General features: G+C 41.9%; 1 protein-coding gene across 5 annotated transcripts in view; it reads left to right on the top strand.

Annotated features, from left to right (window-relative positions):
* CTDP1 (CTD phosphatase subunit 1) overlaps nucleotides 1-25402 on the top strand; it is a 149656-nt gene that overhangs the window by 113899 nt on the left and 10355 nt on the right. For 4 of the 5 annotated variants that reach the window (XM_056521377.1, XM_056521375.1, XM_056521376.1 and 1 more), the window contains exon 12: nucleotides 8830-8999. In XM_056521377.1, coding sequence (XP_056377352.1) covers nucleotides 8830-8999 — 170 coding nt within the window. Of the gene's footprint in view, nucleotides 1-8829; nucleotides 9000-19359; nucleotides 19441-25402 lie in introns of all 5 variants that reach the window. The other variant, XM_056521374.1, reaches the window with a different exon arrangement.

The raw sequence follows: 25402 nt of genomic DNA, 5'->3' as shown, positions 1-25402 counted from the left end.
TTGAACTGTATGTGGAATTTAAAGAAAGTGGAAAGTGTAAAAAAAAAACCGCTATTTCCCCAACCAGGGTGCCTCCAGCTGTTGCAAAACTACAACTCCCAGCATGGCAGGACAGCCGAAGGCTGGGAGTTGTAGTTTTGCAACAGCTGGAGGCACCCTGGTTGAGAAACACTGATTGTTCTGACACCCCCCCCCCCCCCACACACACACACACACACAAATACCTGCAGTAATTTGTCTAAATTATTAGAAAATTAGGTTAACCCCCAGTCCTGCATGAAAAAATAAATAAATACCGTGATACTTTAAAAAAAAATATCGTGATACTCATTTTTGGTCATATCGCCCAGCACTAGGTCCACTGTTCTGGCACCATGGGGGCTTTGTAAACGCACATGGCCCCTGACTTCCATTCCAACCAAATTCTCTCTCCAAAAATCATATGGCGCTCCTTCTCTTCTGGGACCTGTAGTGTGCAAGCAGAGCACTTTACGACCACATATTTCCTTACTTGGGAGAATTGGAGTTTCAAATTTTGGGGGGCATTTTCTCCTATTACCCCATATGAAAATGAAAAAATTGGGGTAACACGAGCATTTTATTGTTAAAAATTTTCATTTTCACGTCAAGTTTTAACGAAAAGTTGTCAATCACCTTTGATGTGTTGAGGCTCACTATACCCCTTGTTACATTCCTTGAGGGGTGTAGTTTTCCAAATAATGTTGCATGCAGAGTTTTTTTTTTTTTTTTTTTTTTTTTTTTTTTTTTTGCTGTTCTGGCACCATGAGGGCTTTCTAAATGCAACATGCCCCCTCAATAAATAAAGTGCAATATTTGTTCTTCAAAATCCCAAAGTTGCTCCTTCCCGCCTGAGCCATGTTGTGATCTCGCAGAGCACTTTACATGCACATATGAGGTATTGCCATACTTGAGAGAAATTGTTTAGCAAATTTGGGGGGGATTTTCCTTTTACTCTATGTAAAAATTAAAAGAAATGGGGCTACAAGAACCTTAGTGTAAAAATTGGAGATTTAGTTTTTCTCCTCCACTTTGCTGCTATTCCTGTGAAACACCCTAAGGGTTAACAAGCTTTCTGAATGTAATTTTGACAACAATTTACCACTAACATAAAGTACATTATGTCGCGAAAAAACTACCTCAGAATCAAATTCATAAGTAAAAGCATCCTAGAGTTATTAATGCATAAAGTGGAAGAGGTCAGATATGCAAAAAAATTATCCTTTTCTTAGTCAAAATGGGCTCCATCCCAAGGGGTTAAATATGATTATTACTTTTTTCCCATTTAAAACATGGAAATGTTTCCATTTTATTGGGGCATGGCAGCACATACAGCTGGACCGCACGTCATCAGGCAGCTGACCCCTGATTAACCAGTTGCCATCTAAGGGCGAGCCGACTAAAAGTGTTTAAAAAAAAAAAAATTTGAATAAAAAGTTTAAAAACACACACATTAACCCCTTCCATATTAAAAGTGTGAATCACTCCCCTTTTCCCAAATTCCATATAAAAAATATGTAAACATAATAAAAATAAACATATGTGACATCGTCGCGTGTGTAAATGTCAGAACTATAAAAATATATTGTTAATTAAACCGCATGTTCAATGGCGTACACGTAAAAAAAAATTCCATAGTCCAAAATTGTATATTTTTGGTCACTTTGTATACCCTAAAAAATTTATGAAAAGCGATCAAAAAGTCCCATCAAATCAAAAAGGGTACCTATAAAAACTTCAGATCACGGCACAAAAAATGAGCCCTCATATAGCCCAGTATCTGGAAAAAATAAAGTTATAGGGGTCAGAAGATGACAATTTTACACATACTAATTTTGGTGCATGTAGTTCTAAAAAAAAAATTTTAAGCAGTAAAATAAAATAAAACCTATATAAATTAGGTATTCTTGTAACCGTATGGACCTACAGAATAAAGATATGGTGTCATTTTTACTGAAAAGTGCACTGCATAGAATCGGAAGCCCCCAAAACTTACAAAATGGCGTTTTTGCCCGACAGATTTTTTTTTTCTGGTTTTCCCTTCAATTTTGTGGTGAAATGATTGATGAACAAAAGAAAAAGCCCTCATATGGGTCTATGTGTCCAAATTTAAAGCGTTATGATTTTTAGAAGGTGAGGAGAAAAACGAAAGTATAAAAACGGAATAACCCGGTGTCCTTAAGGGGTTAACTCTAACTCACACCCATTTGCAAGGGGGTCAAGGTTTTTGTCTAAAGTCTATGGGACTTCAGGTACCTTAACCCCTTAAGGACCGGGGTTTTTTCCGTTTTTGCATTTTTGTTTTTTGCTCCTTGCCTTTAAAAAATCATAACTCTTTCAATTTTGCACCTAAAAATCCATATTATGGCTTATTTTTTGCGCCACCAATTCTACTTTGTAATGACGTCAGTCATTTCGCCCAAAAATCTACGGTGGAACGGAAAAAAAAATCATTGTGCGACAAAATTGAAAAAAAAAAAACGCTGTTTTGTAAATTTTGGGGGCTTCCGTTTCTACGTAGTACATTTTTTGGTAAAAATTACACCTTATCATTATTCTGTAGGTCCATACGATTAAAATGATACCCTACTTATATAGGTTTGATTTTGTCGGACTTCTGGAAAAAAATCATAACTACATGCAGGAAAATTAATACGTTTAAAATTGTCATATTCTGACCCCTATAACTTTTTTATTTTTCCGTGTATGGGGTGGTATGAGGGCTCATTTTTTGCGCCGTGACTTTGGAATTTTTTTGCGCGAACGCCATTGACCGAGCGGTTTAATTAACGATATATTTTTTATAAGTCGGACATTTCCGCACGCGGTGATACCATATATGTTTATTTTTCTATTTTTATTTTCACTGTTTTTTTTTTTTTTTTTTTTATGGGAAAAGGGGGGTGATTCAAACTTTTAATAGGGGAGGGGTTAAATGATATTCATTCACTTTTTTTTGCAGTGTTATAGCTCCCATAGGGACCTATAACACTGCACACACTGATCTTTATCATTGATCACTGGTTTCTCATAGGAAACCAGTGATCGATGATTCTGCCGCTTGACTGCTCATGTCTGGATCTCAGGCACTGAGCAGTCATTCGGCGAGGAGGCAGGTAGGGACCCTCCCGCTGTCCTGTAAGCTGTTCGGGATGCCGCGATTTCGCCGTGATATGATGCGGGGTTACCGTGTAACCCCGCGTTATATCACGGGAGCAGGACCAAGGACGTACCTGTAAGTCCTTGGTCCTTAAGGGGTTAAAGGGGCACTCCGGTGCTTACACATCTTATCCCCTATCCTAAGGTGCGTGATAGCTATATAAAATTCAATGGGGCAATGTGCGCCTTACTCCCTTGCTGTCAATCAATGTCAAGAAAACAGTTCCTGAAAATCCCATCACCAGGGTTCCCCCATACCTACTGGGAAACTAACCAGTCCTGCAGCAGCATGAGTCATGGACAAGGCTGCATGAGCAGACACACCAATCACCTCCCACCAACACAAGGGAGGGGCACGCCCACAATATTGCTTTTTTACAATATTGCTTTTTTTTTGTGAGATCTGACAGGTAAGCTTTGTATGCTACTGAGCACTTCATCGGTCATAACTCGTGTTCATAGCAGGTGTCCTGTATGGGCAACATGTCAAAAGGGTGTTTTAAATGACAGTAACATTTTGAGACAGCCTCATCAATACACAAATGTGTATTTAGTCCATTACAGTATTAGAATAAAATGTTCCATTCCTACCTATTTCACATCTGCATGTACAAACCCAGCAGAGATGATTGTCTTATCTTACAGCCTTGCGCTGAGCCAATTATTACATGCACTCTTGTGAAGGTTTGATTAGTCAGATGTACAAAATGGTGTTCTCATTATATCAGTGAGAGAAAATGCTGCCCTGGGTATGTAATATAACTGTTCTGCCTATTTACTTTTCTTCACAGATGGGGTGTACGTATAATCATTTTAGAAAAATATTGATATAGTGGTAAATATTCAGATCAGCTTATATTTTTTTGCTATGTTTACACATTGTAGTTCTAGATATTAAAAAATGTGTCCATTGCTTGAGTTTGTTAAAGGGTACCTGTCACCAAACTAAACTTTTAATATATTGTTCCTTATGTAATTATAAGACACTTTGCTATTTACTTGCTGTTAAAATTCTCAACCTTTATATGTTTTAAATGTGATTGAAAAAACTGCCACTAGGTGGCTCTGTTCTGTTTCCTGCTGCAAGTCAGTTAGTTTAGTTTTCTCCCAGCCTGACAGGAGACGAAGGAGGGGTTAAAGTTTGGTTCCCCAGTTCTGCCCACCCACAGTAGTTGGGGCGGAACGGGGAAACTGTATTGTGACTGGCGGCAGCGGGCTGCGATCCTCTCCCTGGTGCGGCGATCCTCCTTACTACAGAAGTCGGTGAGTTGCCTAGCAACATTTGGAGGGCTACAGTTTGGAGACCACCATACAGTGGTCTCTAAACTGTGGCCCTCTAGATCTTGCAAAACTACAACTCCCAGCATGCCCACACAGCAGTTTGCTGTCTGGGCATGCTGGGATTTGTAGTTTTGCAACATCTGGAGGGCCACAGTTTGGAGATCACTGTGCGGTGGTTTCTAAACCGCGGCCCTCTAAATCTTGCAAAACTACAACTTCTCACTCCAAAATTCTCACTCCAAAAGCCCAATAGCGCTAATGCTCTTCTGAGCATTGTAGTGCGCCAGAAGTGCACTTGACGTCTACACATGGGGTATTTCCATACTCAGAAGAAATTGGGTTACAAATTTTGTGGAGCATTTTCTCCTATTACCCCTGAAAAAAAAAGTGAAAAAATGTTTTTCATTCAAACATCCGACTTTAACAAAAAGTCGCTAAACACATGTGGGGTGTTAAGGCTCTCTGTACCCCTTGTTAAGTTCCTTGAGGGGTGTAGTTTCCAAAATAGTATGCCATGTGTTTTTGTTTTTTTGCTGTTCTGGCACCATCGGGGCTTCCTAAATGCAGCATGCCCCCCAAAAACCATTTCAGCAAAACTCACTCTCCAAAATTCCATTGTTGCTCCTTCCCTTCTGAGCCCTCTAGTGCACCCACAGAGCACTTTACATCCACATATGAGGTATTTGCTTACTCGAGAGAAATTGGGTTACACATTTTAGGGAGATTTCTATCTCCCTAAAACATGCGAATATAAAAAATGATTTTGAATGTTCTCCTTCACTTTGCTGCTATTCTTGTGAAACACCTGAAGGGTTAACACACTTACTGTATGTCATTTTGAATATTTTGAGGGGTGCAGTTTTTATAATGGGGTAATTTATGGGGTATTTCTAATATAAAGGACCCTCAAATCCACTTCAAAACTGAACTGGTCCCTGAAAAATTCCAATTTTGAAAATGTGAAAAATTGGAAAATTGCTGCTGAACTTTGAAGCCCTCTGATGTCTTCCAAAAGGAAAAACATGTCAACTTTGTGATGCCAACATAAAGTAGACATATTGGCCCTCATTTACTAAGAGTGTTGTGTAGGTTTCTTTGTGAGTTTTAATTTATTTTTCATGGTATTTACAAAGGTTTCCCAAAATTTTCCACTTTCCCTACACTTTGCTTTTTTTACACATGCTCTGATCTGTGGAGTTTTCCTCAGCTAAAATCCACCACATTTTATGTGGAAACCTTAGTAAATATGTTGTTTTTTTGTGAAAATGTCGGGAACATGCCCCTTTTCTGAGACCACGCCCCCTTTTCCCGGCGGCCCACGCCCCTTTTCGGGTTTTCTTAGGAAAATGGAGAGTTAGTCACGGTTTTTTCAATTCTGGCGCAGACAGAATTTCTGCCGCAATGCGACAGAATCTGGAGCACAAACATGTCGGGTTTGCAATAGTAAATGAGGGCCTTTGTATTTGTGAATCAATATATAATTTATTTGGGATGTCCATTTTCCTTATAAGCAGAGAGCGTCAAAGTAAAAAAAAAAATGCTAATTTTTCACCAAGATTTGATGCAAGTATTGGTGAAAATTTACCACTAACATAAAGTAGAATAAGTCACGAAAACACAATCTCTATGAATCAGAATGAAAAGTAAAAGCATCCCAGAGTTATTAATGCTTAAAGTGACAGTGGTCAGATGTGCAAAAAAGGGCTGCGTCCTTAAGTTGAAAATGGTTTCGGCACCACCACTTTGGCATAGATCTGAATTTTTTTTTCTGAAATGCCTTTTTTTTATTTTTTTGCTGTGTGTGATCTGACTAAAAAACAAAAGGCATTTGGTGTTTATTTTATGCCTCTAACAGTTCAGTTTCATAAATTCTGCAATCTGTGATACCATATATGTTTTTATATATATATATATATATATATATATATGTATATAATTTTTTTTATATTTTTTATTTTTTACATGATTTCAAAATGGAATAGCGACTGTAAAAAAAAAAAAAAAAAAAAAAAAAAAATCTGTACAAGCAGATCTGTTACTTCATGCCCAGAAGCCTTTAGAAGGCTTGGGGCTGTAATTACAACAGATCGCCTCCCTATGATCTCATTCTAGGGGAGCAATTTTGTGCACTATACCAGCAACGGAGCATAGCATTACTGTTTAAATGCAGCATTCAGTGATCTCTGTGTCAGCGATATGTGGCAACCCTTGGCTGCTGGGTATAGAGCATGCTTAAGTCCCAAGCCCGTGTCATACACTATTTACAGCCGCTGTATAAGCATACTAGCCCTGTCCGCCAACAGGTTTAAAAAAAAAATTTCACTATTACAGCCTTATCCAATGGATTTGTTTACTTGGCTGGAGCATTAACATGCCCCAATAGGACACCATTGCATTCAGTTCAGTCTGTTTTTTTTGGCTGTATAAGGGTGCATGCACACCACGTTTTTGCTATCCAGTTCCCGTATACGGTTTCAAGTTAAAAACCGTACAGAACCGTATAGACTTAACTTATTGACTTAACACTGTAAACCGTATGTCAAACGCATCATCTGGTTTACTCCATTTTGCATGCTATACGGTTATGTCCGTTTTTTTACCCGTACCCAAAACCGTAGTCTACCACGTTTTTTGGTCCAGGTGAAAAACCATATTAAACCGTATACGATTTTTTTTAACATGGGTGTCAATGGGAACCGTATAGAATTATATATGCGTACGGTTCCATCCGGTTTTCACTAGGGATGTCCCGATACCATTTTTTTAAGACAGAGTACGAGTACCGATACTTTAATTCTAGTACTCGCCGATACCAATTACGAGTACTTTTATTTTAAAGGGAATCTGACACCAGGGTGACCTGGTTTCTGGCGCTGCTTACCGTATGATATGTGGGTTCCTTGTTGTGTACAATGGAGGCGGCTGCTGTAGTATGAGCCAAGATTTCTCTCTTCTCCATTGGACAGAACAGGGAATTTGCATTGGCGGTGAGACAGATGTACACATGGTGAGCAGCGGTAGAAACCGGGTCACCTGCATCTACTTGTAAATTAAAGTTAGTGCAGGTGACTCTGTTGTAAGGTTGCCTTTAATAGTAGGTAGTATCCCCTTGCAGAAATAAGAAGCAGCCCCCCCCCTTGTAGACAGCAGGCCCCCCCTGTAGATATTAGTAGCAGCCCCCTTGTAGACCGCAGCCCCCCTTGTAAACAGAAGGCCCCTTCCCTTGTAGACAGCAGCTCCCCCCCCTGTAGACATAAGTAGCAGCCCCCCTTAGGACAGCAGAGCCCCCACTGTAGACTGCAGCCCCCTGCCGAAGTTAGTAGCAGCCCCCCTTGTAAACAGCAGGGCCCCCCCCTTGTTAGTAGCAGGCCCTCCTGTAGACCGCAGCCCCCTGCAGAAGTTAGTAGCAGGCCCCCTTTAGACAGCAGGGCCCCCCTTTAGACTTTAGTAGCAGGTCCTCCTGTAGACCACAGCCCCCCTGAAGATGTTAGTATCAGGCCCCCTTTAGACAGCTGGGCCCTGTAAACCACAGCCCCCACCTTTGTAGACAGCTCACTTGCGGCTGTCCTCTGTCGGGTGCTGCTGCTCCGCTGCCCTGTTCTCCCATCCGCATCATGGCGTTCTATGGAGGAGCATGTGCCATACACGTCACTCTGCTTCCTCCGTAGCGTTGCGCTGGGCGCAGTGGAGGAGGTGGAGTGACGTGTGTCACATGCTCTTCCATAGAACGCCATGATGCGGACGGGAGAATGGGGCAGCAGAGCGGCAGCAGGTATCGGATTTGGTATCGGGGACATTGAATGAGTCCCCGAAACCATGGAAATGGCTAGTATCGTTATCGGAACATCCCTAGTTTTCACCATTCAGTTTTTGACTTTGCACAGTTTTTTTATCGGAATTCCAATCAAGCAAGTGAAAATTTATTCAAAATGGAATAAAAAGTTAAACGTATACGTTTTTTTCTTAAAAAAACGTATATAGGTTGAAATTTGTACACACATTTTGATACAGTTTAGTCCGGTTTTGAGGAATCCGTTTTTCATCAAAAACCTGATACGGAAACTGTATTGCAAAAATGTGGTGTGCATGCACCCTAACGCTAAGTTTAGTCATTACCAGCGTTGGTGACCAACTAAACATTTTAATTGTGTCTTAAAATTTTAGTTTTTCTCGGATCCATTGCTGGTTTGGATAAGAAATAAAATACTGAATAAAATGAGAACCAAAATACTTTGCTTGCACAGAATGGGACTTAAAGAGCATTACTATTGACAAGCTTTTTACTGTGTCCAAATTTTCAGCCCTCTGTTTCCTTTGTTTATGGGACAAGATCTTGGTTATAGTCATCTTTAAAAACCTAATTCCTTTCAGGTTGATGACATTTTGGGAGAAGGCAGTGATGACAGTGACAGCGAGAAAAAGAAGTCTGTAAAAGTTAAAAAACCACTAAATACAACACAAAAAAGCTCAGAGAAAGTTCAAGAATCCAGAGCTGAATCGTCTTCATCTAGTGAACAAAGCATCTCGGATGGCACAACACGGTGAGCACAAGAACTTTTTTTTTTTTTTTGCTGTTGGTCGCTGTTTTCTTGTATGTTGAATAATTTTTCTAAAGCTCATTTTGTAGGTTCCTGGGTATATATCATTTCTCATCCATAGAAATGATTTATCAAAAGTTGTAGGACACAGCAGGGTATAAGTTGCACTAAATTTATTGAAATGGCACGCATGGCATGATCGATGACAGATAAGTCTTTGCTCATATATGGAAAGTGAAGATTTGAAATGGCAATGGGCAGGACTTTCTATTTTCTTTAATAAAAACATTTGCTGTTATCTTGGAGGACTGTAGACTATCCATTGAATAAAACACACACCCCATCAAAACCAATCTCATGACTGTGAAATAGACTCATTTTCTTTAAAAAGAAAATGTTAATAGTTATGTTAAAAAGTTCATATCTTTCTATCTTTCTATGATATTTTTTGATGTACCGTATATACTCGAGTATAAGCCGAGTTTTTCAGCACGATTTTTCGTGCTGAAAACACCCCCCTCGGCTTATACTCGAGTGAACTCCCCCACCCGCAGTGGTCTTCAACCTGCGGACCTCCAGAGGTTTCAAAACTACAACTCCCAGCAAGCCCGGGCAGCCATCGGCTGTCCGGGCTTGCTGGGAGTTGTAGTTTTGAAACCTCCGGAGGTCCGCAGGTTGAAGACCACTGCGGCCTTCAACATCATCCAGCCCCCTCTCACCCCCTTTAGTTCTGTACAGTACTCACCTCCGCTCGGCGCTGGTCCGGTCCTGCAGGACTGTCCGGTGAGGAGGTGGTCCGGTGGGATAGTGGTTCCGGGCTGCTATCTTCACCGGGGAGGCCTCTTCTAAGCGCTTCGGGCCCGGCCTCAGAATAGTCACGTTGCCGTGACAACGACGCAGAGGTGCGTTCATTGCCAACGTACTTCTGCGTCATTGTCAAGGCAACGCCTCTATTCCGGGCCGGAAGCGCGGAGAAGAGGCGCCCCCGGTGAAGATAGCAGCCCGGACCACCTCCTCACCGGACCACCTCCTCACCGGACAGCCCTGCAGGACCGGACCAGCGCCGAGCGGAGGTGAGTACTCAGAACTAAAGGGGGTGAGAGGGGGGCTGGATGATGTTGAAGGCCGCAGTGGTCTTCAACCTGCGGACCTCCGGAGGTTTCAAAACTACAACTCCCAGCAAGCCCGGACAGCCGATGGCTGCCCGGGCTTGCTGGGAGTTGTAGTTTTGAAACCTCTGGAGGTCCGCAGGTTGAAGACCACTGAGGGCGAATGATGAGAAGAGGATGATGAAGGGGGGGTGTGGGGATGATGAAGGGGGGTGGGGATGATGAAGGGGGGTGGGGATGATGAAGGGGGGGGGGTGTGGGATGATTACAAGGGGATGATGAAGGGGGGATGTGTGGGATGATAAGGGGATGATGAAGGGGGGATGTGCGGGATGATAAGGGGATGATAAGGGGATGATGAAGGGGGGATGTGTGGGATGATAAGGGGATGATGAAGGGGGGATGTGCGGGATGATAAGGGGATGATGAAGGGGGGATGTGTGGGATGATGACAAGGGGATGATGAAGGGGGATGTGTGGGATGATAAGGGGATGATGAAGGGGGGATGTGTGGGATGATGACAAGGGGATGATGATGAGGATGTTAATGACGGGTCTGGATGATGACAGGGGGGGATGAGGTATTTCCCACCCTAGGCTTATACTCGAGTCAATAACTTTTCCTGGGATTTTGGGTTGAAATTAGGGGTCTCGGCTTATACTCGGGTCGGCTTATACTCGAGTATATACGGTACTTGCCTCAGTAGATATTCTAGCTGTCATGCTGAATAAATTTCTGTGCTTTTTTATTTATTTGTGGAATGCAAGGTTATGCAATATGTGTAATATAAGTCTACTCATAATCCAATAATAATCAGCCTGTACTCCCCTCCCCCCCCCCCCCCACCTACCTTTCCTCCCTTGTCCCCCCTCTTCTATTTGGTTTTTTTCTGTTGTCTATTTTTCCCACACTTTTGGGAGTGGGCTTATTTTGTATATTAGGGACACGTCATTGGGGCTATTAGTTGGTCCATTTGATGCTGTATCAAGTGGATGACTAAAACTGTGACTGCTAATCATATTGACTAGACACCTTGGGGATATACTCTAAGACCAAAGTGTACTAAAAATCATCCTGTGTACACAAAATATCAAGCATTGCATACTAAGGACCAAAAGCCTTTATTCGTTAGGAGGTTCTGCTCTACTAATGATTTGTCGCTTGTTTTTTCTTTCACCGGCTTGCAAGCATCAAAATATAGGTTATTAGAAACAAATCATAAAAAAGTGAATGTTCTGGATTTCCATGAGCGTTCTCATAGATCTGAACAAAACCTTCTGTTTTCCTTGGATTGCTTTTTGATGAATCTGTGCTTGGAGGCTGTTCTGTTTGTGATAGTAAGTGATATAAGTGATAGTTTAATTAGAAGAACCAGTTGTGGCTCATTACGTGAGGAATAGAGTACAGTGTGCACCACTGCTTCTTGGTGTATCAATAACTTGTTTTTTTTTCTCTGACTAAAAGATGGTGTCTTTGGAACAGTTGCACAAAGTAGAGAAACATACAGACCTAAAATCTTTTTATTCTTTGAACTGTAAGCCGAATTTATTTCTAAAGTGCCTGAGAAGCAATACTTGATAGTGATACTTAAAATTTTAACTGCTTCAGCATCACCACTTGACTGCATACTGGATCATTTTGTCTGATCTGGTGGTGGTTTAGTAGGTAGATTCTATTACTGCAAAAAGTGCAAAATAAGTACATCAATTGCAAAAGTGTGTAAGGGTGTGTTTATTTGTGCGTGTTTTCTTTCAAATTCGAGGCAAATTTCCCGCTGTTAGTTTAAAGGTGCAGGCTCTCCACGCATTTCAAGTCAATAAGGGGGTGCAGTGGATTTTCACACAATTGCACATTTTACCACCATTTGGGAAAATTGCAGTACTGTAATGGTACCCCAAATAAGATGCGACAATTGAACTCAACCTTACAGATGCTCTAATTGGGCATTATACTAAGAGTCTTCCTGCATAGCAATATCTTAAATAAAGTTGGTGTACATAGTGTAAATCGTGGCCTGAATACTTTATTCAGATAGGAATTGTTAAGGCTTTCAGCACCCCTGGTATATAGCTAATCATGCCTGGGAAAGCCTTGTCTGGCCAGAGCTGCAGTGGATCTTTAGTAGTGTGTACCCTTAAAAGTTTACCCTTGCCTCCTGTCTTTGCAGGGTACTTAAAGGGATATTCCCATCCCTTAAAGTGATGATAAGCTGGTCGGAGGAGGTTTAACCATTCAGCACTTGGCAGAGTTCAGAAGCTCAATAAGAGCATTCATGGAGCACTGGTCACACACACACAGTGTGCTCTCTTCATTTTTGGTGACAAATTCCCCATGTTCTTGTGATTATTGCGGGTGTTAGCAGTCGGACCTTATACCAATCAACTTATCTGCTTTATTGGGGATAAGCAATCACTTTAGAAGATGAGAATCCCCCTTTAAATAGGCTGCACAGCCGGATAGCTTGGCACTGCTGTGTAAGGGAAATTCAATAATAATAATAATTTTATTTATATAGCGCCTACAGATTCCGCAGCACTGTGCCCTATTCTTTCTCAAGAATGAATGAATTATAAAGAGATGACACATTGCTTAGATATAAAAGGTGGGAGTCTGACCTCTGGGGCCCCCACCTTTTATATCCAAGCAATGTTCCATCTCTTTATAATATGCAAATACTGTTCTAGATAATGTTGACTGAAAATGTAGCAGAATATTTGGTGCATGTTAAAACAATGACATAGTGAAACCTTTTTTTTATGTCTTAAAGTAGGAAATGTGCCAAGAGCCACATTTTTCTAAGAAAATTGATTTGCTTTTCAAAGCTTCCTGCAAAATTGGGTACCTAATGTAAAAGGCTGAGAACAGCAGATAAGTAATATCTGAATATTACAAAGAAGAATTAGCAATGAATTGTATGGAAAACAGTGTAGTCAGGTATGAAGCTGAACAGTAGTCATCCTTATTCCCACAAGTTTCAGCTGCCCTGGTGTCCTGAAGAAGAAATCCATGACTTTTTAAAACAATTTCTTGTCACAGTAATGAAAGATACTACTCTGCATATCTGGACTTGCCTTTATGAAATCAAATTTTTTTTATAACTTTATAAAATGTAAAGCTGTTTTGCCTCTTATATCTCCATATTTTATATACTCCTATTATGTCCATATTTTCCCAATAATAAAGTAGACCTCAAACTCCTCATTTGCCGGTTTTAGGCTTTCAATGATAGGCAAAAAAAAAGGTATCAAAAAGGTTTCATTGTGTAAGAATAACTGTGAATAGTCCTTTTTATTCATACAAACTTTTAGAAGCCCTTTCATACAATGGATTAATCTTTAGTGACTGCCTTTAAACATGTATTGAAAGAAACCTACTATCTTTCTGGATGCATATCCATAGAGAAATCTAATTATTTTTGGAAGCTGCAATAGACGTGGTTGCAAACGTTTGACATGTGGGTGCCCTCCTGAATATTCTGTCACTATAAGAAACTTGCCGGCTCATCAGTGAGCCAGCATTGCAATTAGACTTTGCTGAATGTTATAGTAACAAGTACATTCTTGTCTTATTTCTTATTTTATATTGATAACTTTCCCCTACCAAGTCCTCAACTCTGGGCTACACTACAGACAAAGCAGCACAGCAACAATGGCTGCCGCAAAGCACTTCTTCAAGAACTTGTACAGTATATAATTTGTCGGGTCATGATATGGGCACACAGGTTCACAATTCACATACAGAGTATAACATTCATATTGAAGTCCATACCAAAATTCTGCAATAATGTACTGTACAATGCCAGTAAATGGAGTATTAATAAACCCCATTTACATACTGCGTAAAATGTACGTATGGACTTAAGACATGCTCTCAGCTCTTTTGTTTATGTACATTTTGTGGTCTAAAAGGTTTCCGTCTTTTAGCCAACTTGTATATCCAATGAAAAGCTAGACTGAGCATTTAGTTGTTAGTTTGTGCTTAGTTATGTGTCATCCTTTAAGAGCAGATTAAATGTTGATTGATGATCTGTGAAATAATGCAATTTGTGGGAATGTTTGCTACAAACCCCATTCAATATTCATAATGCTAAGTGCAGTGTTTAATATTTAATTCATACAATCATAAATTTTCCATTTGTCAGTGTTATTTCAGGTTTAATGTTAATTTTAGTAGTGGAAATCCACTGCAGTTTTAATTTGTACTCTTTTTCATATTTGTTTGTATTGCTGCTGTTCGTGCTGCCTTTAGGTACCACTCGGCCTCCATGACTACAGTCCAGGAATAGCGCTGCTACATGTTGGGTTCACACAGTGGCCCTGATTTACTATTGTGAACCGGACCTGCTATTATCAGAACCGGACCTGCTATTAACAAATTCTGTCTGCCCCAATTTGTGATGCACGACGCCAAAATAAACCCACAATCCCGAAAAAGGGATGTGGCTGCCAGAAAAAGGGGGCACGGGTTCTAACAACCTTATATATTTACTATTGAATTTATACAAAATCTTCTGACTATATGGCTGGAAATTCCCACCAAGATAAAGCCATTCAGAACTCTTCTGACCTGTGTGTCCCAATAGTAAATAGAGAGGAATTGTGCAAGTCTGAAATAACACTCTACACTAATAAAAACCCTACACTCATAGGCTAGGATTCCTGGCAAAGTCAGAAGTGGGTCCAGTAGGAAGGAGAAGTAGAAATCCTTGTTTTATATTCCCATTCCTTTTGAATCCACTTCTGACTTTGGATTAAAAACTGCAGTGGCAATATTCCAATAAAAATGTCAGAAGAAAACCTGTGTGGAGACCTAGCCTTAGTAAATCAGGGCCACTATGTTAGTCCTCTGCACTAAACGTGTCTGCTTTTTTTTTTATCCTCTACAAATAGTATAACTCTCGTTCATTGGCTGTGTCTGGTATTGCAGCTCATCCTATGTAAAGCGGAAATTAGTCCAGCATTTAAGGCATTACAGCTGAATTGTTTTATAATCACATTCAAAAATTATATTGTGTAATGTGTTTATACAAATATTTTTTGTTAGCATTTTTATTTGTATTTTTATTGTTTAATAAGTAGGGTAACCTGTACAACAGGCAGTGGGACATATCATCTACCTTCTTAGCAGAACTGCTTTTGGTGGACAATGCTGATCTCCTTTGTTCTTCTTTGTCCTAGTTTTCCTACACATTCCCTCTGTATTTGATCTTGTGGTTTGAACTCATGCACCCAGTAGAGGACACCTCCCAATAGTGGACAGTTTTTAATTCCCCAGCAGAGTTTAAACAGTGGTCTCCTGCTTCTGTACGTTCGCCAGCCACATCAATTAACCCCCCCTCCTTCCCTGATCCCCCTGTGCCAAATCATCCCCCCCTTTATTACCCCCTGTGCTACATAATTTCCTCTTGATCCCTCCCCATGTTATTTCATTCCCCCTTTCTTGCCCACTTTTTAAAAAAATCATCACTTTACCACCCCCTGTGCTATTTCATTCCCCCCTTATCCCCCCCCCCCCGTACCACTTCATAAAGAGGGGAGTGATGAATTTACACAGAGGGTAATAAAGGGGCAATGAAATGGCACAGGGTAAAAAAGGGGGGGGGGGGGTTGAAATGATATAGGGGAGGGATAAGGGGTGATTAACCCCTCAAGGACTCAGCCCATTTTGGCCGTAAGGACTCATCACATTTTATTTTTACGTTTTCTTTTTTTCCTTCTCGCCTTCTAAAAATCATAACTGTTATATTTTCATCCACAGACTAGTATCAGGGCTTGTTTTTTGCGCGACCAGTTGTTCTTTGTAATGACATCATTTATTTGGCCATAAAATGTATGGCGCAAAAAAACAAAAAAATTATATACTATTTGTGTGGGAAAATTGAAAGGAAAACCTAATTTTGCTAATTTTGGAAGGTTTTGTTTTCACGCCGTACAATTTACGGTAAAAATTAAGTTTTCTTTATTTTGTGGGTCAATATGATTAAAATGATATTAGTACATTAAAAATCCCTCTATTTTGCTCACCTATAACTTTTTCATTTTTCCGTAAAAGCAGCGGTTTGAGGGCTAATTTTTTGCGCCGTGATCTGTACTTTTTATTGATACCACATTTGCATATATAAAACGTTTAATACATTTTTTATCAATTTTTTGTGGAATAAAATGTTACAAAAAAGCTGCAATTTTGGATGTTTTTTAAAATTATTTTTTAAATGTTCACTCCGTTCATCGTACGTGATCATTAACATTATATTTTTATAGTTCAGATATTTATTCACGCGGCGATACCAAATATGTTACATTTTTAACACTTTTTAGGGGTAAAATGGGAAAAGGGACAATTTACATTTTTATTGGGGGAGGGGATTTTTCTAATTTTTATATATATATAATTTTTTTTTTTATACTTTTTTTAAATTTTACTTTTAAACTTTAATAGTCCCCATAGGGGACTAGCTATAGCAATCACTTGATTGCTAATACTGTTCAGTGTTATCACGATCTTCTGGAGACGGCCGGAGGCAGGTGAGGGGACCTCTGGCCGCCATGCTGGATGATCGGGTCCCTGCGGCAGCACTGCGGGCGATCCGATCATCCATTTTAATGACGGCGCTGCCGCAGATGCCGTGATCTGTATTGATCACGGCATCTGAGAGGTTAATGGCACATCAGCGTGATCGCTGATGTGGGCCATTACCGTTGGGTCTCTGGCTGCTGAAAGCAGCTGGGACCTGCCGAGCATCGATCCGATGGTCGCGGTCATGTACAGGACTGCTTTTTATCATTCTTTATAGGTAATTACACTCTGGAGTGAGTACATTACAGTATTTGGTCATTTAGAAAGATTTTTGAGCCTTTTTTCCCCAATAAGGGACATCTCTCAATAGTGGACACTTTTTTTTTCCTGTGAGTGTCAGCTATTGGGAGAATGTACTGTATACATATTTTGTTGTTTGATTTCTCAGTAATCTCTTGGTTTACTTAAGTTTTCCATTACCTCCAAACATTCTTTAACCTCTATTCATTGTAAGCAGCAATTGGGGATCACTTTATTAAGGTAGGGAATTACAAAGCATATGCTAAACAGTCCAGTTTCTGAATACAGGAATGAATTAAAATGTATGCAAAATATTCATGTACATACAGTGCAAGGGAAACATCTAGCTGACTTCCCAAAATAGCTCTTTATTGTGAAGTTTGCTTAACAAAATGTTCATCCTCCTCCCATTTAGTGTTAGAAGCTTGGCTTTTGCTAAGAAAACATAGAACTGGTGGAAGTAATGATATATTAGAGATTGGTACTTTTACTGGAGGAAAAAAGTTTTCATACACAGAGCAGACAGAATTTTGGTGCAATTATATTTAATTATATGTTCCCGCTTGAAGTTCTTTGTCTTCTTGACTTCACTGTGTTGCAATTACAAATGTAATGAGTCTCAATTTATTGACTTAATGAAAATCCTAGGACATGCTTTGGACAGGTAGCGTTGTGAAAAGCTGTGGTTATGAGCATTTATCGCCATGGTTGTATTTAAATAATGGCACAAAGGTCAGCACACCCAGCAAATAAGGCAAACCGCTTCTGTATCATTTTCTAAACTAGACTCTATGCAATAGGCATCTATTTGCATGATCCGCATAATGGATTAGTCAGAATTTTGACATCTGTAAACGTATGTTTGCCTTGCTGACTGGCGGCCCTGACAAGTGCTATGGATTTGATGACATTATGAGTCTGAACAGCTAGCTGTCAGTGCTGCCTCTCCAATTTCCAGGCTAACAATTAGAAGTAATTAGTCCCGGTAATGACTGGAAGTGGTGTAAACAGAGACCCCTTTCCTATCATTCTGTAACTATATCAGCCGTTACACATGTCATAATGTCATTGTTATGATTTTTATAGCAGCAAAGGTAGCATTCGAAAACATATCTTTTGCTGGCAATTTTTAAATGGGCTTGTTTTTCTACAGTAAATAAAGCTGGTAAAGGGATTCCCTGGGACTGTATCAAATAGTTAATTGTAGAAAGTACAACAGGTGACTCAGTCATATACTCTATGGAATAGTGCTGGACGGTATGACCAAAAATGTATATCACATTATTTTTTCTAAATTATGTCAGATTCACTGTATTTAACAGTATTTTTTTAAGTGGGAATTTTTAATTTCATTTTAATTTCATTTTTAAAATGGGAAGGGGGAGGGGTTCTGAATTTTCTTAGGGTAAGGGTTAAATGTTCTTAATTACTTTTTTTTTTTTTTTCCTGTTTTTTCTTTTTTGCAGTGTTATAGCCCCATAGGGGCTATAACATTGCATACACTGATCTTTTACATTGATCTTTGTTATCCCATAGGATAACATTGATCAATGATTCTGCGGCTTGAATGCACGGCCGACGTCACGGACGTGTCCCTGCCCCCGGCTGCTACGGTAAGCTACAGGAGAAGATCTCGCCGCAGGGTACCGTACGGTAAGAAAGTGAAATAAGTACTGGTACCAAAGTTTATTATGGCAGAGGGGTGGGGGGCACTGTAGGGCAGTGTTTCCCAACCAGTGTGCCTCCAGCTGTTGCAAAACTACAACTGCCAGCATGCCCGGACAGCCAAAGGCTGTCCGGGCATGCAGGGAGTTGTAGTTTTGCAACAGCTGGAGGACATTGGTTGGGAAACACTGCTGTAGGGTACGGTAGGAGTGTGGAGGACAACAGGGGAAGGGGAGTATGGGGGGCTGCAGGAGTGTGGAGGATGCCCCCATCCTCCACACTCCTGCAGCCCCCCCATCCTCCACACTCCTGCAGTCCCCCCATCCTCCACACTCCTGCAGCCCCCCATCCTCCACACTCCTGCAGCCCCCCATCCTCCACACTCCTGCAGCCCCCCATCCTCCACACTCCTGCAGCCTCCCATCCTCCACACTGCTGCAGGCCCCCATCCTTCACAATCCTGCAGCCCCCCATCCTCCACACTCCTGCCACTTCCCATCCTCCACACTGCCGCAGCCCCCCATACCGTAAATAAATAAGCCCTACCCTGAAAATAAGCCCTAGTGTGTTTTTTGTGACTAAAATTAATATAAGACCCGGTCTTATTTTCGGAGAAACACGGTATGTCTGAGGCATTGTTCAGCACAAAGTAGCATGTCGTATACAAACTTCAGTCTCATTAAATAAGTTTCAGAAATGTTCAGAGAATCTTCTAAACCGGAATATCCCTTTACTGATTTTAGAACTAAAGTCTTCTTTTTTTTTTTTCTAGAAACAAATCAACTCTTGTCCATAGGCTTCACTTGAATGAGGTTTTGCTGCAGTAACCAGGCACCACCTGCAGATAGGAATGGTACGGTTTCTTTGCAACTCTTTAAAGGGGTACTTCCATGCCCCAGCGTTCTGAACATTTTATTCAGAACACTTGGGGTGGGCGACAGTGATTATGACATCACAGCCACGCCCTCTCATTACGTCATTCATGTCTATGGGATGGGGCATGTCAGCCGTGATGTCACGACTTCTGCCGCTGGAACCCAGCGTTTGTTTAGAACGCCGGGTGCTTTGGGAGATCGTGGGGGCCCCAGCGGCAGGACCTTGCGATCAGACAACTTATCCCCTATCCTTTGGATAGAGGATAAGATGTGGAGCAGCGGAGTACCCCTTTAGATTGGGTTTAGCAGGCTACTCTCTTCCAAAAACAGTGCCACTCCTGTTTACTGTTGTAACTTGTCACATTCATTCCTGATTCATTCCTGTAGCTAGGGGGTGCCGTTAGTTGCCGACATGCGGGCAGATATTAACACTTTAGATTGTCGCCGTCAAAGCTGACAGCGGTGTCTAAAGGGAGCTTTAAACAGTCCCTAGTGGTCCAGTGGGGTGGCTTGCCCCCCCCCTGCTGCGCATTTGGGGGGAGCAATCCACTGCTGAGGTAGCCGGAGGGCTTATCTCTCCTTCTGTGGCTGCTGTGGCTGGACCAGGCTTTATCAATAGAGCGCAGAGCACGCAGATCAATATGGTTCTATGGAACTACTTTGACCTGTATGAGGAATCTAATGATTCCTCCTATAAGTCCCCTAAGGGGACTAATAAAGTGTAAAAAAAAAAAAAAAAGTTGAATAAAATTTCAAAAAACACCCTTTAAAGGGGTACTCCACCCCTAGACATCTTATAGGGGATAAGAGGTCTGATCGCAGGGGGTCCCGCCGCTGGGGACCCCCCGCAATATAGCATGCAGCACCCACCTTTATCTGCTTCAGTCAGCGCTGGAGGTTCTGGCTCCCGACCAGCTTAATGTCACGACTCCGCCCCCTCAATGCAAGTCTATGGGAGGGGGCGTGACAGCTGTCACACCCCCTCCCATAGGCTTGCATTGAGGGGGCATAGCGTGACATCACACGGGGGTGGAGCCGTGACGTCACAATGCTCCGGCCCCGTGATCGACAGTAATCAGACCTGGAGCGAACGCGCTCCGGGGACTGGTTTTAACAGGGTGCGGCGTGCAAGATCACTGGGTTCCCCAGCGGTGGGACCCCCACGATCAGGCATCTTATCCCCTATTCTTTCGATAGGGGATAAGATGTCTAAGCGCCGGAGTACCCCTTTAACCCCTTCCATATTAAAAGTTTAAATTACCCCCTTTTTCCAAATTCCATATTAAAATTATGTAAACATAATAAAAATAAACATGTGGTATCGCCGCGTGTGTAAATGTCCGAACTATAAAAATATAATGTTAATTATACCGCACGATCAATGGCGTACACATTAAAAAATACCAGTCTAAAATTGTGGAATTTTGTTCACTTTATATACCCTACATTTTTTTTTTAATAAAAAGCGATCAAAAAGTCCCATCAAATGGTACCAATAAAATCTACAGATCACCGCACAAAAAATGAGCCCTTGCACATCCCCATATACAGAAAAATTAAAAAAAAAGTTATAGGGGTCAGAAGAGGACATTTTTTATTTTTATTTTCAAATTCAAGATTTTATTGATTTTTCAATAAACGTAAAGTAAAACAAAAGCGTACATTCATGAAACCAGAAAAGATTTTACATAACATCATGTAGCATGGCATTCCATTTATTGAGGTTCTGAATAATAGCACAATGCGTTGTACATAGGGCAGACCGGGGTCAGTTCAGAACTATCCAGGTATTCCATGGACACAATCGAGAGTCAAATGAATCAGTAGCGTCTCTCAGGAGATAGGGGAGCAGTGTATGGAACACAGTCCCCGTGTATGGGGGAGATTTATCAAAACCTGTGCAGAGGAAAAGTTGCTCAGTTGCCCATAGCAACCAATCAGCTCGCTTCTTTCATTTTTAACAAGGCCTCTGCAAAGTGAAAGAAGCGATCTGATTGGTTGCTATGGGCAACTGGGCAACTTTTCCTCTGCACAGGTTTTGATAAATCTCCCCCTATGTGAATTATTGATCCAGGCTCAAAATCTGGATGATAAATGTAGTGTCAAGAATGGTATAACGCGCCATACAGGTGCTACCAAGTATCATCAACATAATAAGGAAGGGGACAACAAACAAAAGTAGAAGAAGAAAGGAGATGGAAGGCAGTATAGAGGCAGGGGCAGAAGAGAATGAAGAGGGGAAGGGGGGTGGGGAGTGAGAGAGGAAAGTGTGAAGGACGGATCAGAGATAAAGTAGAAGATAAGAGATTACCTCGCGGACTGGGAAATGTCTGTAGCTTCTGCATCTTCTGGGCGGCCGCGACCAGCAACGGAGAGGAAATCTCGGAGCAAAATAGACAGCTAACTGTATGGTAATGTTCGTGTCCTATTGTAAGGTCCGGGCGTTCCCCAGAGGTCGTTATGTCGTTAAGTGTAGAGTTGCGAAGTCTGGGGAGGAGAGGAATGTTGTCCATGGGAGCCAAACCGCTGTGTAACGGGACAGTTGATTATGCATGTCAGTAGTTAGTTCCTCCATCCTATGAATCCGGGTAATTTCCTGAAACCAGGAAGTGATGGTGGGGGGTAAGTTCGATTTCCAAAGTCTGGGAATGATCGTGCGGGCTGCCAGGTTGAAAGTATGTAATAGGTTTTGAGGTGGGTTTAGGTATGGATTGGGGGAGAATGGAAAGGAGGGTTACCTCAGGGGTCGGATCAAGTCGAACAGAGGTGACTCTCAATATGATGTCCATAACCCCATCTCGGAAAGAGGATAGAGAGGGACAAGTCAACCAGATATACAGCAATGATCCTGCGTCCGCATCACATCTCCAGCACCTGTCCGACACTCCCGGGTAAAAGAGTGCTAATTGGGAAGGGACTCTGTACCATCTGGTTAAAATCTTATAATTCGTCTCTTGGGCTTTACAAGATATTGAGGTTTTATGGCAATTTACCATAGCTCTACGCCAATCTCCCTCCGGGACGGGGTGGCCCAACTCTTTTCCCAGCTGCTTTAAAAGGCAAGGGGAGAGTAGTAGATTCTTCTAAGAGCAAGGCATATATCAAGCTAACTGTGTGATCTACTGGACACGTAGAGACGCATAACTGTTCAAATTTTGTGAGAGGTCTATGTAGGCTTAGCTTGAGTTTCATGGTACAGTAGAAGTGTCTCAGTTGGTTGTATTGAAAGATGAGTAAGAGATGGGGTCTCGTCTGTCAATATGTCCCGGAGGGGATTGAGAGAGGAATGGGCACATAAGTCATGGAAGGTAGTCCCTTTGCTGTGTTCAATATTTAGGAATCGATGTTTCGAGAGCGTAGGTGGAAAGGTGGGGTTATGGAAGAGGGGCGTCAAGGGGCCATGTAGCGGGAAGACGTTGAGTTTAGACATGTGCAGTTTGTGTGCTTTGCATATTGAGAATAAGACTGGGAGGAGAGTTGACACATGCACTTTTGAAAGTGGGGTCTCGGGGCGCCATAGGAAAGCCTTCAGATCCGTATCGATCGTCCTGCTTTCCATGGTGACCCATTGCTTCCCTAAACCTGTGTGGCAACAGTCTAGTACCCTAGTCAATATAGCTGCCAGGTAATAGAAGAAATAGTCAGGAAGAGCTAGTCCTCCATCCCCTTTCCTCCTTATCAGAACATGCTTTGCCAGTCTAGAGTGTTTGCGGGCCCATATAAATTCAGATTTAAGTGTAGACAGTTCCCTGAAGAAAACCCTGGGAAGGTGGATAGGAATTCCAGAAAATAAATATAGGAGTCTGGGGAATGCTTATACTACCCAACCAAGAGAAATCCTTCCTCTCCCATCTCGTCAGGTCTCTCCTCAGGGAAGTCAAAAGAGGGGGAAAGTTAAGTTTGTAAGTGTCTGTTAGCTTGGCCGGTACTTGTATCCCCAGGTACGTGATAAAGAAATTTTGCCATTTAAAAGGGTATAAGGATTTCAGTCTATCTAATATCGACATTGGCGGGGTCAGATTTAAAGCTTTGCATTTCGTCTCGTTCAGTTTATAATTACTAAATAGTGAAAAGCGTTTGATAGTTGAGAGAAGGGAAGGAAGAGAAATCAGCGGCGAGGAGAGGTATAGTAAGAGATCGTCTTCAAAAGCCGAACACTACATTGGTGCAACGCCAGGGCGAGACCTCTAATGTCCGGGTTTTGACGGATATCATTCAGGAGGTGCTCCATACATAGTACATAAAGTAATGGAGAGAGGGGACAGCCCTGACGCGTTCCATTGCATATGTTGAAGGGCTGAGACAGACATCCATTTATCCTAACCTGAGCTTGGTGACGGGAGTATAGGGCCAAAATTCGTGACCGCATGTTTTCACCAAGTCCTATTTGAGAGAGCGTAGCAGACATGAAACCCCAATCCACCCAGTCGAAAGCCTTTTTGGCATCCAGGGAGAGAAGAAAAAGCGGAAAGTCGTTTTTGTGGGCATAGTGTATTGCCGAGAACATGCGAAGAGTGTTGTCTCTCGCCTCTCTGCCCCTCACAAATCCTACTTGGTCCGGGTGGATTAGAGTCTGCATGTGTGCCGCTAGTCTATTAGCTATCAACTTCGCAAACAATTTGGCATCAGTGTTAATTAGGGAGATCGGGTGGTAGCTGGGGCATAAGAGGGGATCTTTATTTTCTTTGGGTATGACCGTGATGTATGCACGCAAGAAAGAAGGTGGGGGGGGGAGACGTCATCGATATGTCATTGAAAGCCGTGATAATAACGGGAGAGATCATCGTTTTATAGAACTTTGCTGTATAGCCGTCTGGACCTGGGCTTTTTCCCCGAAGACATGGCAGAGACCGTGGCTTCCAATTCCATAGGGGCGAACTGTGCTTCCAGGTCTTGAATTATCTGGGGAGTGAGGCGCGGCAGGGCCATGTTTGTGATGTATTGAGACAGTGTAAGCGGCGCAGTAGCCGAATGGTCCACGTGTGTAGGAGGAGGTAAATTATATAGGGCCATATAATATTGCGGAAAGCTTCCAGAATGTCAGGGGTAAGATGACATTGGGGCCCTGGGAAGGCTTGATGGATGAGATAAATAGAGAGGATTTTTTTCTCTTTCAATGCCTTGGCCAAGAGTTTCCCTGCTTTGTTGCCCCATTCATAAAATAGGCGTCCTGTAAGCTGTTTGTAATATTGATGTTGAGTAGATAAAAGCGTCAAGAGTTCCCCTCTGGTCCGAATGTGTTCCCTCAGTATGCCTTCTTGTTGAGAATGTTTGTGTTGGGTTTATAAGGTATGTAACTGCTGCTGCAGGGAGAGTAGTTTCGCTGACGCCTCCATCTTTAGCCTGGAGCCATGTTTAATTAAGACGCCTCTAAGGACACATTTTAATGCCTCCCATTTGACCATAGGGGATGAGGCATCAGATGCGTGGTCTAGAAGGAAATTTGATATGGAAACTTTCAGGTCCTGCAAGCACACTTGGTCCCGCAGAAGAGACTCATTCAGCCTCCAGGGGGATTGAGGTTTCGACAAAGAAGGAACTGTCAGCGTGCAAAACACAGGAGCGTGATCAGAGAAAGTTCTCGTGCCAAAGTCGGCGGAGATCATGTGGACAATAAATGGTGCGGGCAGAAAATATAGTCCAAACGGCTATATGATTGTCTCGGGGAGGAAAAAAAATTTGAAATCTTTGTCATGTGGGTGAAGGGTTCTCCATACATCGCTTAGTTGTAGTGAATGCAGCTTCCGTCTAAGAGCTCTCAATTTGGCGTGGGAGATAGTAGTGGACCTGAGGATGTGTCCATGTGGGGAAACAAGGGTAAATTAAAGTCACCACTAAGTATAATCTGGCCCCTGGCAAAGTTAGAAAGGGAAGATAGAGTTTTAATTATAAACGGTATCTGGTCTCTTTTCGGGGCATAAATGGATGCCAGTGTGAACA

The sequence above is a fragment of the Hyla sarda genome, chromosome 5, assembly GCF_029499605.1.
Source record: "Hyla sarda isolate aHylSar1 chromosome 5, aHylSar1.hap1, whole genome shotgun sequence".
NCBI lineage: Eukaryota > Metazoa > Chordata > Amphibia > Anura > Hylidae > Hyla > Hyla sarda.
The sequence above is the reverse complement of the archived record's forward strand: the minus strand, read 5'-3'. Positions and strand labels throughout refer to the sequence as shown.